This window comes from Corvus kubaryi, unplaced genomic scaffold (assembly GCF_017639235.1).
Source record: "Corvus kubaryi isolate FWS band 111438036 unplaced genomic scaffold, C.kubaryi_AGA036_p1.0 37394, whole genome shotgun sequence".
Lineage (NCBI taxonomy): Eukaryota > Metazoa > Chordata > Aves > Passeriformes > Corvidae > Corvus > Corvus kubaryi.
In genome coordinates this window covers 12,573,133-12,585,507 of record NW_024581133.1, presented here as the reverse complement: position 1 = coordinate 12,585,507, position 12,375 = coordinate 12,573,133, and the positions used below count along the sequence as shown (strand labels likewise).

General features: G+C 65.0%; 4 protein-coding genes across 4 annotated transcripts; 2 read left to right on the top strand and 2 right to left on the bottom strand.

The window, feature by feature from the left end:
• The first annotated feature begins 6 nt into the window (after window positions 1-6).
• MESP2 (mesoderm posterior bHLH transcription factor 2) lies at window positions 7-981 on the top strand. The gene is made up of 2 exons (XM_042039405.1): window positions 7-339; window positions 731-981. The coding sequence occupies exons 1-2, from the start codon at window positions 61-63 to the stop codon at window positions 791-793; spliced, it is 342 nt and encodes a 113-aa protein (XP_041895339.1). The 5' UTR covers window positions 7-60; the 3' UTR covers window positions 794-981.
• Window positions 982-2,038: 1,057 nt separating this feature from the next.
• Window positions 2,039-4,604, top strand: LOC121669864 (gonadotropin-releasing hormone II receptor-like). Its single transcript, XM_042039403.1, has 4 exons — window positions 2,039-2,262; window positions 2,663-3,213; window positions 3,618-3,822; window positions 3,966-4,604. The coding sequence occupies exons 1-4, from the start codon at window positions 2,220-2,222 to the stop codon at window positions 4,400-4,402; spliced, it is 1,236 nt and encodes a 411-aa protein (XP_041895337.1). The 5' UTR covers window positions 2,039-2,219; the 3' UTR covers window positions 4,403-4,604.
• Window positions 4,605-5,407: 803 nt separating this feature from the next.
• On the bottom strand, window positions 5,408-8,109 carry TMED3 (transmembrane p24 trafficking protein 3). The gene is made up of 3 exons (XM_042039404.1): window positions 7,867-8,109; window positions 7,010-7,258; window positions 5,408-6,549 (listed from the first exon to the last, which is right to left on the bottom strand). The coding sequence occupies exons 1-3, from the start codon at window positions 8,029-8,031 to the stop codon at window positions 6,313-6,315; spliced, it is 651 nt and encodes a 216-aa protein (XP_041895338.1). The 5' UTR covers window positions 8,032-8,109; the 3' UTR covers window positions 5,408-6,312.
• Window positions 8,110-8,316: 207 nt separating this feature from the next.
• ANKRD34C (ankyrin repeat domain 34C) lies at window positions 8,317-10,862 on the bottom strand. Its single transcript, XM_042039402.1, has one exon. The coding sequence runs from the start codon at window positions 10,860-10,862 to the stop codon at window positions 9,339-9,341; it is 1,524 nt and encodes a 507-aa protein (XP_041895336.1). The 3' UTR covers window positions 8,317-9,338.
• Window positions 10,863-12,375: the final 1,513 nt, after the last annotated feature.

Below are 12,375 nucleotides of genomic sequence, written 5' to 3'. Positions count from 1 at the left end.
CCCCCCTACACCCCTGCTGCAGGGATCCCCCCAGATGTACTTGGGGGTCCGAACATCAGGATGGAGACCTGGGGGTCTTCCCCCTACATTCCTGCAACCGGGACCCTTCCAGAGGTGCTTGAGGTTTCCAACATCGAGACGGAGACCTGGCAGCCACCCCCCTACATCCCTGCAGTGGGGACCTCCTCAGAGATGAACAAGGCTGTCACCTCCTCTGCGTCCCCCTGGCTGACCCCTCCCCACTGTGCAGGGGCTGGGGCCCCCCCGGATCTCCCTGGTGATGTCCTGGACATGGGGCTGGTGCTGTCAGAGTTCGTGGGCACAGGGACAGTCACCCAGGTACGTGCTGGTGGGGACTGGGCTGACTCTCAGCATGGGGCTGGCATGGGGCAGGGATCAACCCCTCTTGGGGCGGCCTCAGTGTCCTCTTGGTGTGGGGCAGTGCAGGAACTGGTTTTGGGGTTAACAACAATCTTGTCGGGGTTAGGGAATGGAGAGGTGAGCCCTGCTCCATGCAGGGGGTGAGGTGGGTACCCTAGCCTGCCCCATCCTTCCTGGTGCTTCCCTCCCACGGGAAGGAGGGATCCCACTAGTGGGGACAGAATGGAGTCCGTTGTCCTGCTTCTCCCTGCCCAGGAGCCCTTCCAGGGTGTAGGCTGTCACTTCCATGTCCCCACCCCCATCTGGACCTCTGTCTGGCTGCTCACCCCTCTCCCTGTTGGCTCCCCAGGATCTCTCTGCGGACCTGCTTTCACTTCTGGAAGCTCTGTTCCCACCACAGCCCCGGCACTGACCCAGATGAGTCCCCGGGCCTGGAGCACCCACTGCCCCACGATGCCTGTCCGGACCCCTGCAGCCTGGGGACACGTGCAGCCCTTGGGATGGCTGCAGGAACAAGCTGCCCCATCTGTCGGAACCTGGAGCCGTGCTGGATGCGCCGGGTGGCGGCGGCTGCATGTGAATAAACCCTTGTGCCCTCTCTGTGTGTCTGTGTGGCTGTTCCCAGGACCTGGGCACGGGATGGGCTTTGGCATGCCTAGGGCCTGGTGTGTATGGGGTCCTATGTGCCCAAGGTCTCCTTGCTGGGCTCCAGGGCTGGGGGCTGTGGGGCAGCCAGGCACCATCTGGGAGAGCAACTTGGGGATGTATCAAGAGAGACAGTCCCCTTGCCCTGGGGCCTGATCTCCAGCCAGGAAGGGGTGAGGATCCCCAGCACCCTCCAGATCCAGCCTTCCCACTTGGCAGTTCTGGGCCTGTGGGAGCTCCCCAGTGCAGAGTGAAATGGCTAGATTTGGGGTCCAGCTCAGTATGGGGACGGGGCTGAGCCCACAGGCTGCAAGGAGCAGAGTGTGAGTGGCTGTGATGGGGACCCTATGTCCCCAGCCCCCTTGGTGGCTCCCTGAAGTCTGGGGTCCCCATTAGCAGGAGGGTGTTGGGACCTGGCAGCCATGTGCTAATGTGTCAGGGGAGTATCTCTCCAGCTCTGGGGTCTGGGGTGAAGGGTGGGGGGTTAATGAACCCCATGGAGTGTGAAAGGACTCTCTAATGAGGTTAATTCCCTCTGCTGGGGTGGAGGAGGGGGGTGACAGAAGGGGACACAAGCCTTTGAGGTGTAAAGCAGCCCACTGCCCTGCCCTCTCCTAGGCTGCAGCCCCTGCTCTCCAGCCAGGGCTGAAGGGACCCGGGCATGTGCTCCAGCCATGGGGACACTGCCACGGGGATGACAACGGTCTGGGAGAGCCGCTGGCAGTCGCAGGGCTGGGAGGAAGGACCTGTGGATCTCTGGGGCCCCCAAATGGTGCACCTCAATGAGAGGAGCCCCAGTGTGCCCTGATACCTGGTCCTGGCAGCAGCAGTGCCAGACCTGGGGAGCATTGGCAGCACCCCCTGGGCTGGGGGACTCCCTCCCACAGACGTGGGGCACGTCCCATGTCCATTCCTGTGTGTGAGCACCACGCACACTTACGTGTGCGTCCATGTGCTGTGGGTGGCAGGGGAAGGACCGTGCTGTTCCAAGCTGCTGGCTACGTCAAGGACCATTCAGAGCTGCCAAGGGCGCCCACGCCACAGCATCTGCAGCAGCAGCTGCAGGTGCTGCCTCTCTGCAGTACCTGCCCCGGTACCTGCCCTGCTCCCTGCTACACTCCCCCTCGTGCCCCAGAGCAGATGCAGAAGCCCTCAGCATAGAGCCCTGGCACTGTGTGAGCATCGGCCCTACCATGGCCCGGCTGGGGAAAGCTGGGCAGGACACCCTGGATGCAGGTGAGGTGGGGGGAATGGGGTGTCATTGTTGGGCTGGGGGAGTCACCGTCGCAGGCAAGATCATGAGGGATACTCTGGGCATGGAGAGGGGCACGGCAGTAATGGCCTGAGGTGGGTGGCGTTTTGGGGTCAGCTGCCAATGTCTTCCTCTGTCCTGCTTGGCACCGGGGACCCCCATAGCTCTGCAGGCATGGAGGGGCTCTGGGGGGTCTGGGGTAGCAGCAGGATGCAGCAAGCAGGCAAAGATGGAATGCAGGGAAGTGAGCTCAGAAATGTGATGCCGGCACTGTGGCCCTGGGCAGGGGGCTCTAGGGGAAAGGACCCACAATGCTGAGTGTGGCCTGCCACACCCAGAGCTCCCACCTGAGGGTTGCCACTGCCCCTTTGCCTGTTGTGGCAGGTAGGGGCCATCCAGACCCAGGCCCTGCAGTGGGAAACACCAGTGGGGAGCCCCCCAGCGTCACCCCCCCCGAGTGGGGCTGCGCCTGGAGCCCCCCCAATGAGAACGGCGAGGAGCCCCTGCAGCTGCCCACCTTCTCCCCCGCCGCCCAGGTACGCGTGGCCGTCACCTTCGCCCTCTTTGCCCTCTCAGCTGGCTGCAACTTGGCAGTGCTGCGGGCAGTGGGGGGCCGGGGCAGCGGCCGGCGCCCCCACATCCGCCTGCTGCTGCGGCACCTGGCTGCAGCGGACCTGCTGGTCACCGTGGTGGTGATGCCGCTGGACGCCGTCTGGAACATCACGCTGCAGTGGTGGGCGGGCGACCTGGCCTGCCGCCTGCTCATGTACCTGCGGCTGCTGGCCATGTACGCCTCTGCCTTCGTCACCGTGGTCATCAGCCTGGACCGGCAGGCCGCCATCCTGCACCCGCTAGCCATCGCCCGCGCCCGCGCCCGCAACCGCGCCATGCTGCACGTGGCCTGGATCCTCAGCGCGGGGCTGGCAGTGCCACAGGTACCGACCCCGGGAGCCCCTCCGGCCCCTGCCCGTGACAGACCCCCACCTAGCCCAGTGTCTGGTGACACTGTCCGGGCTCACCGCCAGGGCTGGTGCCACTGTGTGACCTGCTGGGTGGGGACAGAGAGGGGCTGGAGAGCCCTGTGGGATGGGCATGGAGTGGTGGTGATAGAGTGGCTGTGGCAGTGATCCCCCTTCATCCAGTTCTGCCCAGTGCCTGGGGTGCCCCGCAGGCCCCTGTCAGTGGGGAGCAGAGCCAGTGCAGGGGTGATAACAGGTCCTACCCCACAGGCTGGGTCTGTCCCTATGGGTCTGGGGGGTCCCTGCTTTGGCCTCCAATGCCCTCCCTGCCTCAGGAGGCACAAATCCCCATCACCCCATCCCACCTCTCTCGTCTCCAGCTGTTCCTGTTCCACACCATCACCCTGCGCCCCCCGCACAACTTCACCCAGTGCACCACACGCGGCAGCTTCCCTCGGCCCTGGCACGAGACCCTCTACAACATGGTAGGCTTTGCCTGCCTCTTCCTGCTACCATTGCTCATCATGGTCTGCTGCTACACCCGCATCCTGCTGGAGATCTCCCGCCGGATGGGCTCCAGCCTCTGTGAGTGCCAGGCACCATGGGACACAGCCCCATGCCCGGGGGAAGTCCTGTCTGGAGCTCCTATAGGGACCCCCCAGCTTTCCCCCAGGGCATGGGGTCCCTGTCCCAGCCCCCCTTTCCCCTCACGGGCTGTGCCCCTCCAGTCTCCTCACAGGACACGTCACTGCGGTGCTCCAGGAACAACATCCCACGAGCCCGGCTGCGGATGCTGCGGATGAGCCTGGTCATCGTCTCCTCCTTCATCCTTTGCTGGACCCCCTACTACCTGCTGGGGCTCTGGCACTGGTTCTGTCCCCGCGCCATGGAGAAGAGGGTCTCGCCGGCCCTCACCCACATTCTCTTCATCTTTGGCCTCTTCAATGCGTGCCTGGACCCCATCACCTACGGGCTCTTCACCATCCCCCTCCGGGGGGGCTGGGGTTGCCCATGCAGGCACGGCCCCCTGGCCCAGCCCCCCTCCCCAGCCACTGGCTCCTTCCACTGCTCAGCCTCCTCCCTGCCACCCAAGCGGGGAGCCCAGGGGGTGCAGAGGTCCCGAGGGGCTGCCAGGGACGCCTCCTGTCACAGCAGCTCCCTGTGAGACCAGCACGACTGCTGGGGTGCTCAGGGCAGAGGGGTCTGGCAGCAGGATGACTGGGTCAGCGCAGGTCCAGCAGGGATGGAGTCACTGCTGATCCCTCCCCGCACCCTGAAGTGACTCTGCGGGCTTGGGGCTGGTGGCGGTGCCCCCGTCCCCTCTCCCTTCTCTGTGCCCTGAACAGCAATAAAGTGTCCTATGGCCACCTCTTGTCCCTCCTGTGTCCCCCAGCGGGGAGCTGAGCTGGTGTCCCTAGAGCCAGCACCCTGACCCTTTGGCGTCTCAGCTGCCCCTGTCCCCACCATGGGTGGCTCAAGAGTCCCCAGGTAGGAGCAGATTCAAGGCCATCCACAGCCTGGCCAAGGCTGGGTGCTTCCCTCCCTGTTCATCCCCACAGGGCTCTGCATCCCAGTGGGCACAGGGCTAGCCCCTGCCAGCCAACGCCAGGCTGGTGGCAGTCCCAGGGTGCTGCTGATGTTGGCTCTGCTCCAAACAGGAGCTCCTGGCTCCTGCCCAAGGCTGTTGGAAGGCACACAGGGCCAGTTCTCCTGCCTGCGGCAGCTGCCCCAAGGCCAGTGCTGACGGCGGAGCTGGCACAGCTGCTGGGGCCTGGAGAGGTGGGAGAGGGCTGTGGGTGCCCAGGCCCCTCACTCCGCCGAGCACCAGGAGCATTGCCAGAGTGACGGACAGCCCCGAAGAACAGCCCTGGCATCCCTTCAGCCTCAGGGAAGGAACTACAGAGCTGGGCTCTGCCCGGGGTCCCCACTCTGCTGCCGATGGACGCTGGGCTCCCTTGGCTCCTCAGTCCCCACTGCCCAGTGGGAAGCCCATCGCAATCCACTGACAGTGTGGCCTCACACTGGGGCACAGACAGCGGTGCTGCTCCTGCTGAGGGGTCTCTCTGGCTCCAGCATCTGGTCCTGTGCCAAGAGCCAGCTCAGCTGGTGCAGACAGGGGGCCAAGGCAGGAGGGCAGGCAGAAGCTGTGCCCAATAACTGCAGTGCCAGCCATGCTTGCAGGGATTTATTTGAAAGTGGCAAAGGAAAAGTCTGGTGGAGTTGATTCAGCTCTGAAAAATGATCTCACGTCTGCTTGAGGGCTGGAGGGCCAGCACACTGGTCACTCCAGGGTCTTGTGAGTGTCTCCATTTTGTGGGGCTCCAGGGAATGAGGGGCTGCAGTCCCAGGTGTGTGTGGGTCCTCCATGCTTCCAGGGCAGGGATGGGGCTTCCTTGGCACGTGTCCGCAGGGTGGGGGGAATGTGTGGGGGGGCTGAGTCTCAGGCATGGACTCGTGTGAGTATGAAAATACCACCTGGAATGGGCACACCACTTGCCAGCCTGAAAAATGCTGCGAGGAGAGGAGCTGGTAGAGCCAGAGCACCACCCAGCAAAAAACCTTCCCTTCTTGGATGCTGCTGTTGCTGTGGCCCTGCTGCTGGGAGCACCCTGCCTGCCACAGGACACCTGGGGTGCAGACAGAGACCCCCAGCCCACGGGCAGCTCTCCTCAGGCTGACGGCACTGGGTGGGTGCCAGGTGGGCCAGTGCTGCCCCATCCCCTTGGCGGCTGCACAGGGCTTCAAGGGGCAGCGTGTGGTCATCACAGTCACGTTGGGCTCTGAGGGTGCCCCAGTGTTGATGCTGGTGCTGGTCCCACCCGCTTCCTGGTGGAGCCAGAGAACGGGGACTGGGTGGCCAGGCAAGGGGACAGGGTGGTAGGCTGGGCGATGGCAAGTGGGAGGTGATGCTGGGGGACACCTGTACTTGGGTGACCGTGTCCACCCAGCTCGGCAGTGTCATGTCACCCCTGTTCCCACCCCCCGCCTGCCCATGGCACAGATCAGAGGCAAAGCGCGACCCCAGGGCCGCAGCCGTCCCATTCCCTGCTCCACTTGGGCACAGACACACCAGCTCTAGGTGCCAGCTCCGCCGCTGCTGGGTCTCTTCTCAGTGAAGAAGCTCTTAAGCAGCATCACCTGCCCGATGCTGACCACGAAGAGGATGAGGGTTTCCCCCACTGACCAGTATGAGACACGGCCATTGAGCTCCTCAGCTCTGCTCCGGTCCTGCGCCTCCCGCAGCCGGTAGTGGGTCTGGGAGTCAATCACCGCGTTCAGCATCTCATGGATGGTGACACAGGCGGATTCCATCTGGGGGACAAGGACAAGAGTGCCCTGTTGCTTCTGACCTGGCACAGCTGAGGGAGCCCAGGACTGTGCCAGGGCACCCAAGAGCAGGACAGCAGTGTCTGTGTTGTAGGCTCCCTGCCAGAACCCATCCAGGGTGGTTTCCCATGGGGACAGAGCCAGAGGGCCGCCAGGGCACGTGGATGCCCAGCCCAGAGGCTCACACTGAGGGATGGAATGGCTGATGCAATTTCCTCATGTGTGACGGACATTGGCTGCTGCAGATGGGGGAGCCCAGACCCAGCACAACCCCCGCATCCCAGACAGAGGATGTGGTGTGTGGTGGGGCTGTTGGCTGGCGGTTGGCACTTCTGCATTCAGCCGAGGAGGAGGGGGAAATGTCCCCAACTGCCATCCTGCAAGGGAGGGCTGCGGCAGGACCCTTCCTCCCTTCTTCCCTCCCTGCTTTCCTCTTGGGACCCACCTGTGTCAGGGCGGTGACGCGGTTGTTCATGTCGGGCAGGATGGGCGGCTCATCGCCCACCTGGAAGTCGAAGTAGACAATTTTGTGGGAGAAGGTGGAGAACTCGTTGCTGAAGCAGAAGGTGTAAACACCCTTGACCTCAGTGTGGTGCGAGAAACTGTCGTACTGCTTCTTGGTCTCCTGGTAGATGGTCTTGCTGTTGGGGTCCTCCACGTAGCAGTCCACATCATAGTGTCCTCCGCTGATCACCTGTGCAGGGAGATGTGTCTCAGATGGTGGCACATGCCAAGCAACGTGGCAAGGGGCCCCTGACCCTGCCCAGCCCCACAGCTGTGTGAGAGGCCAGCGGGCACCATGCCCATGGGATGGGGCCCAGGCCAGGGGAGCGCTCAGGAAGCTGTGCACCACGGTGCCAGCAACTCAGGTGGAGTGCCCACAGCTCAAGTGGGATGCCTGGAGACAGGGACAGCCCTCATGACTCAGGTTAGGGGCTCCTATGGCTGTTGTGGGCACATCCCAGACCTGGCTCTCAGGTGGACGCTGCCAGGCATGGGGCTGGGGTTGGGAACAACTCCTAGTGCAGTGTGGAGGGAATTGGGGTGCGCATGGGAGGAGGGAATTGCAGCCCTGCCTGGGGCTCTGCACGGCACAGGGATAGGAGCGTGGGCAGGGCCATGGGCAGAGGAAATAGGCACACACATGGGCAGAGGCACAGAGATGGGACACAAATGGGGTGCTGGCAGGGCCTAGGCAGGGGTGCGGGTGGAGGGGGCGCTGGCAGGGGTATGGACAGGAGGTGCAGGCAGGGAGCATGCAGGGCTGCCGGAAGGTACAGGCAGGTACAGGCAGGGTAGTACCTGATAGTCGAGGGTGAACTTGATGCCGCTCTCCAGCTCCTGGTGGAAGCAGCGCTGGGCGCTGTCGGGCAGCTCCAGCGTCAGCTCCGTCCCGCCGGCCCCCAGCGCGGCCAGCAGCGCGGCCAGGCACAGCGTCCGCACCGCGACACGCACCGCGCCCGGCATCGCCACCCGCACCGAGCCGGCGGCGCCACCGGCACCGGCACCCGGCCCCGCACCGGCACCGGCACCGGCCCCGCACCGCCCCCCTGACGTGGCGCTTCCGCTGCGAGCGGGGCGGGGCGGGGCGTGGGCGGCACCTCCGGCCCCGGGGCGGGCACCCGCGGGGAGCGTTCCGGGCCCCCCCGGCACCCTGGGAACCCCCGGCATCTCCGGGCCGAGCACTCCGGGAACCCCGGGGACGCCCCGGGCCGGGCGGCTGGTGTCGGGTCCACGCGAGATCAGCCTCCGTCCAAAGCTGAGCGCTTTATTAATGAAGTGCAAAATTAGTGCAAAAGTCTCCGCAGGGCCACGGCGTCACCCCAACACCTGCCCCTGCACCCTTACACACACGCAGCCTTGTAAATAAACGCATTCATGGAGTCACGGAATCTGTCGGCATCCACGGCACACGGCCGGTCCACGGCACACGGCCGGTCCACGGCACACGGCGCGCGGGGTGAGGCGTGGCGTTGGGAGGGCTCCCTGCGCGGGTAGGTAGAGCGGGGTCTTGGCTGTGGCGCGGGGCTTGCGACTTTCCCGGTGGGATGAACCCCTGGGGTCAGCCCGTGTCACCCTCCGTGACTTGGCATCCCGGGTTCCCCGCCGCTGGCAAAGGCTTCCCATCCAGCCAGGCTGGGACCGTCCTGCTCGGGGATTCAGCGCTTCTTGAATTCAGAGCTCCTCGGCGTGGTGGGGAATGAACCCCCTGAAGTTCGGACGCTTCAGAGACAAGAGAAGCCCATCCTGGCCCACAACCGACGAGGCTGCAGCGGTGCCGGGTGAGCTCAGCCGCCGGAGATCCGGAGCGTTCGGGAGTCTCGGAGGTGAAGGATTGTCTCCCTCTCCCGCTCCAGGAGAGCACCGACACGGTCCGTGGCTGGAGGGGTGTTCCCGCTCCTCTAGCCCCCGCAGTACTGAGCCCCTTCCCTTCCTGGAAGGCACTTCATGAACGCCTCAGCCCCAGAGATCACCACCGAGGGTCCGGGAGGGGATTCGGTGAGAGAACGAGCATGATGGAAGAAAAGCGGATTGCAACTAGTGAGGAATAAGTGAACTGCAGGTGGGATCCTTGGCACGGAGCTTTGCGATCTAGGATGGTGTGGGATCGATCTCCCAGGTGGTCGCTCCCGATTCAGCCCCTGGGCTCAGGGCTGAACCCCCTGGCCACCAGTGTGTCCCCGGAGCCAGTGCCCACTCTGTGTGGGAACCGTCCCGTTTCTGCAGGGACAGCACGGCTTTGGCCACCTCCCTGTGAACAAATGGTGACATGGCTACTGTGCCACGACCTCCTCGAAATCGGAGAGGTGCCGCATCTGCTCTGCCTGCATGGAATGTCTGCGGAGAAGCTTCCTGTGGGCTCTCAGATCACCCCGCCTGGGTGAGCTGGGCGTGAGTGGCACCAGGGGCTTCAGCCCAGCAGCCAGCGGGGAGAGGGCTTTGCTGGAGCCAATGTCAGGAATCGGGGGGTTGGGGTTCACGTTCAGGGGGGGCAGATATCCTGGTCTTGTGTGGGAGATGTGGTCCAGCAGCAGGGTCCCGGATCCTCGCCTCTCCAGCAAGCTGGGTGGCCGGCGCCGGCCAGTGCTGGGCGATGTGCTGGCGCTGCCGGAGGGAGACTCACAGGAACCATCCAGCAAGGCCAGGTGGGACCCGCTCAGCTTCCTCCTCTCTGATGGCCCCTTCCCCACCTCGGTGACCTGGGAATCTCCGTTGTGTTCAGTGCCTGTCCTCCACCAGTGTGGAGTTTCCATCCCTGCAGGTGAGCTGGTGGCCGAGCTGGTGCTCTCTGGCTCCTCTGGGACCGTGATGCTCCGGGGCAGGCATGGGTGGGTGCTTGGGCTCTTCTCGTGGGTGGCTTTCCAAGCCAGTGGCCCCAGTGCCTGCTCATCCACTGGGGGGAAGAGAGAGGGGTCCCTTCCCTTGCTGCTGCTGCTCCGGGTGAGGGAGGGCTTTTTGGAGAGCGAGAGGTCACTGATGCCCGTGATGACCTCGTTGTCAGTGCAGACCCGCATGTCATCGCGGTGCGCAGAGGCCGCCAGCACCGAGGGTGCCACCAGACCCCATGGCTCTGACCGCAGTCGCTTCAGTCGGGGCAGGTGGGCTCTCCGGGCAGCTCTCTGGCCCGGGGAGGGTGGCTCAGTGTCCCCAGTGTTTGAAGGGTGTGGGGTGAGAATGCTGCTCTCCTTCTCAGCAGGGGAAGGTGCTGAGATGGGATTTTTCAGGTGAGTACTGGAGGGGGCTGCACCCTCCTCTGGGGGAGGCCTCTCCTTGAACTCCAGCGCAGGGGCAACGTTCAGGTACTGCTTGGCAGTCTTGGTGCCAGAGGCTGATGTGTCCATGGTGATGATGATCACCTCCTTCCCTTTGGCTCTGCAGGCATTCAGGAGGTGCTGCAGCACAGCCTTGTCTTCAGCGTTGATGGCGTGGACCAGTGCTGAGGCTCCCGAGTGGTCTTCCAGGCTGGGGTCTGCCCCACTCTCCAGCAGCAGGGACACCACATCTCCCCCAGCCCCACGGATACAGGCATGCATGAGGGCGGTTTTCCCAGACTTGTCCTGGATGTTGGGATCAGCTCTGTTGTCCAGCAAGTACTTCACCATCTTGGCCTTGTGGATGCTCTGCTGGTCGACGTGCGTGGTGATGCAGGCCACCATCAGGGCAGTCTCCCCCTTCTCATTGCTCTCGTTGATGTAAGCCCCCCCTTCCAGCAGCAGCCGGGTCAACCGGAGCCGGCCGAGCCACACGGCCTTCAGGAGCGAGTTGCCCCCCAGCTCCAGCTCCGTCACTTCATCCATGGCTGCTGCTCCTGCTGGGTGATGGCAGTGGTGGCTGGTGGCTGTGGGGGGAACGATGGAGAAGAGGTGAGCCCCACTCCTTTGTCCCTGCCTTCCTGGGATGCCATGCTCTGGGCACTGCCCCACTTCCCACTGTCCCTCTGGCCATGTCCACCCACCTTGCGCAGACAGCTGCCTGGATGCCTTGGTTTCCCCGGGAGATCAGAGAGGTTCTGATGGTCTCCACCGGCCTGCTGTGTCTGGGGGGCCACAACACAAAGCCCACTAGAGACTGTGTGAACTTCCCCGATGGCTTTTTGGGCTGGAGCCGGGATCTCTGCTTCCTCACTGCTGGAGGGAAGGAGAAACAGCCACAGTCATGCTGTCTATTGTGTTTCCACTGCCCCCTGCCTCTACTGCCCTGCTGACCCCCACTCCCTGCTCCCACTGCCACCCGCTCCTGCTGCCCCCGACTCCCTGTCTCACTCCTCAGAGTGTTCCTGGAGCCCTGAGCAGCCAGTGCCCCCAGAGCGCCCCTGGAGAGGGCACAAGCCTCCCGGCCCTTCCCCACCCCTCCGTGCCCTCCATGGGGATCCTGCGGTCCCTGGACCTGCGGTCAGTGCTCACATTGCTTCCAGCCCCTCCCAAAGCCGCTGACGGTACCACTCCCTGCCCGTGAGCTCCCCACGGCCCGTTCCCGTGGAGACCCCTCGGACCCGGGGGGAGACCCGGGCGTCGGTTCTCCCCCACTCCCGCCGGGACTGGTGTCCCCCGCGCCCCTCCAAGCCGCGGCCATCCCGCTTCCGCTCCCGCCGCCGCCCCCGGCTGCGGTGATGATGGTGGGGGGCGGCCGCTGCCCCCGGCCCGCTACCTGCTGTCCGGTGCCCGTGTCGGTGTCCGGTGCCGCCGTCCGGTGTTGGTGCCGCTGCCCCGTGCGCTGTGCCGGGGCTGATGCCGGTGCCGGTTCCTGGTGCCGGGTGCCGGTGCCGGGTGCCGGTGCCCGGCTGTCGGTGCCAGTGCCCGGTGCCGCTGCCCGGCGCTGCGCGAGGAGGAGGGCGCGGGGGGGCGGCGCGTCCGCCCGCGGGTGGGTGCGGGGAGCGCGGGGCGGGGATGTCCGTGTGCTGGGGGGGTGGAGGGGTCTGTGTCCCTGCCGCCGGGCGCGGGGGAGCGGGTCCGCGTGCGGGGCCCCGCGCGCGCCCGGGGGGGGGCGAGGGCAGGGTGCCTGCGCCCCCCCGTGCGGGGGTGTCTGTGTGGGGGGATGGGGTGCGAGTGTCCCTGCTCTTGGGGCTCTCCAGACCCCAAACTAGTCTGAGCCCACAGCTGTCCCCACCGGGAACAGGGGGAATTACGGCCCCCCTAAGCCCCCTCTGATGTCAATGACTCCGTGGTTTCAGCGCACATCTGGGAGAACCTGAGGGCACACCTGGGGCACAGGAGTGCTCTGTGCGGCGCAGGAGAAGCTGAGGTCCCCGTGCCTGCTCCCCGGACAGAGCTGCCCTCAGTGCCAGGGCGATGTACCTGGACAAGCAGCAGT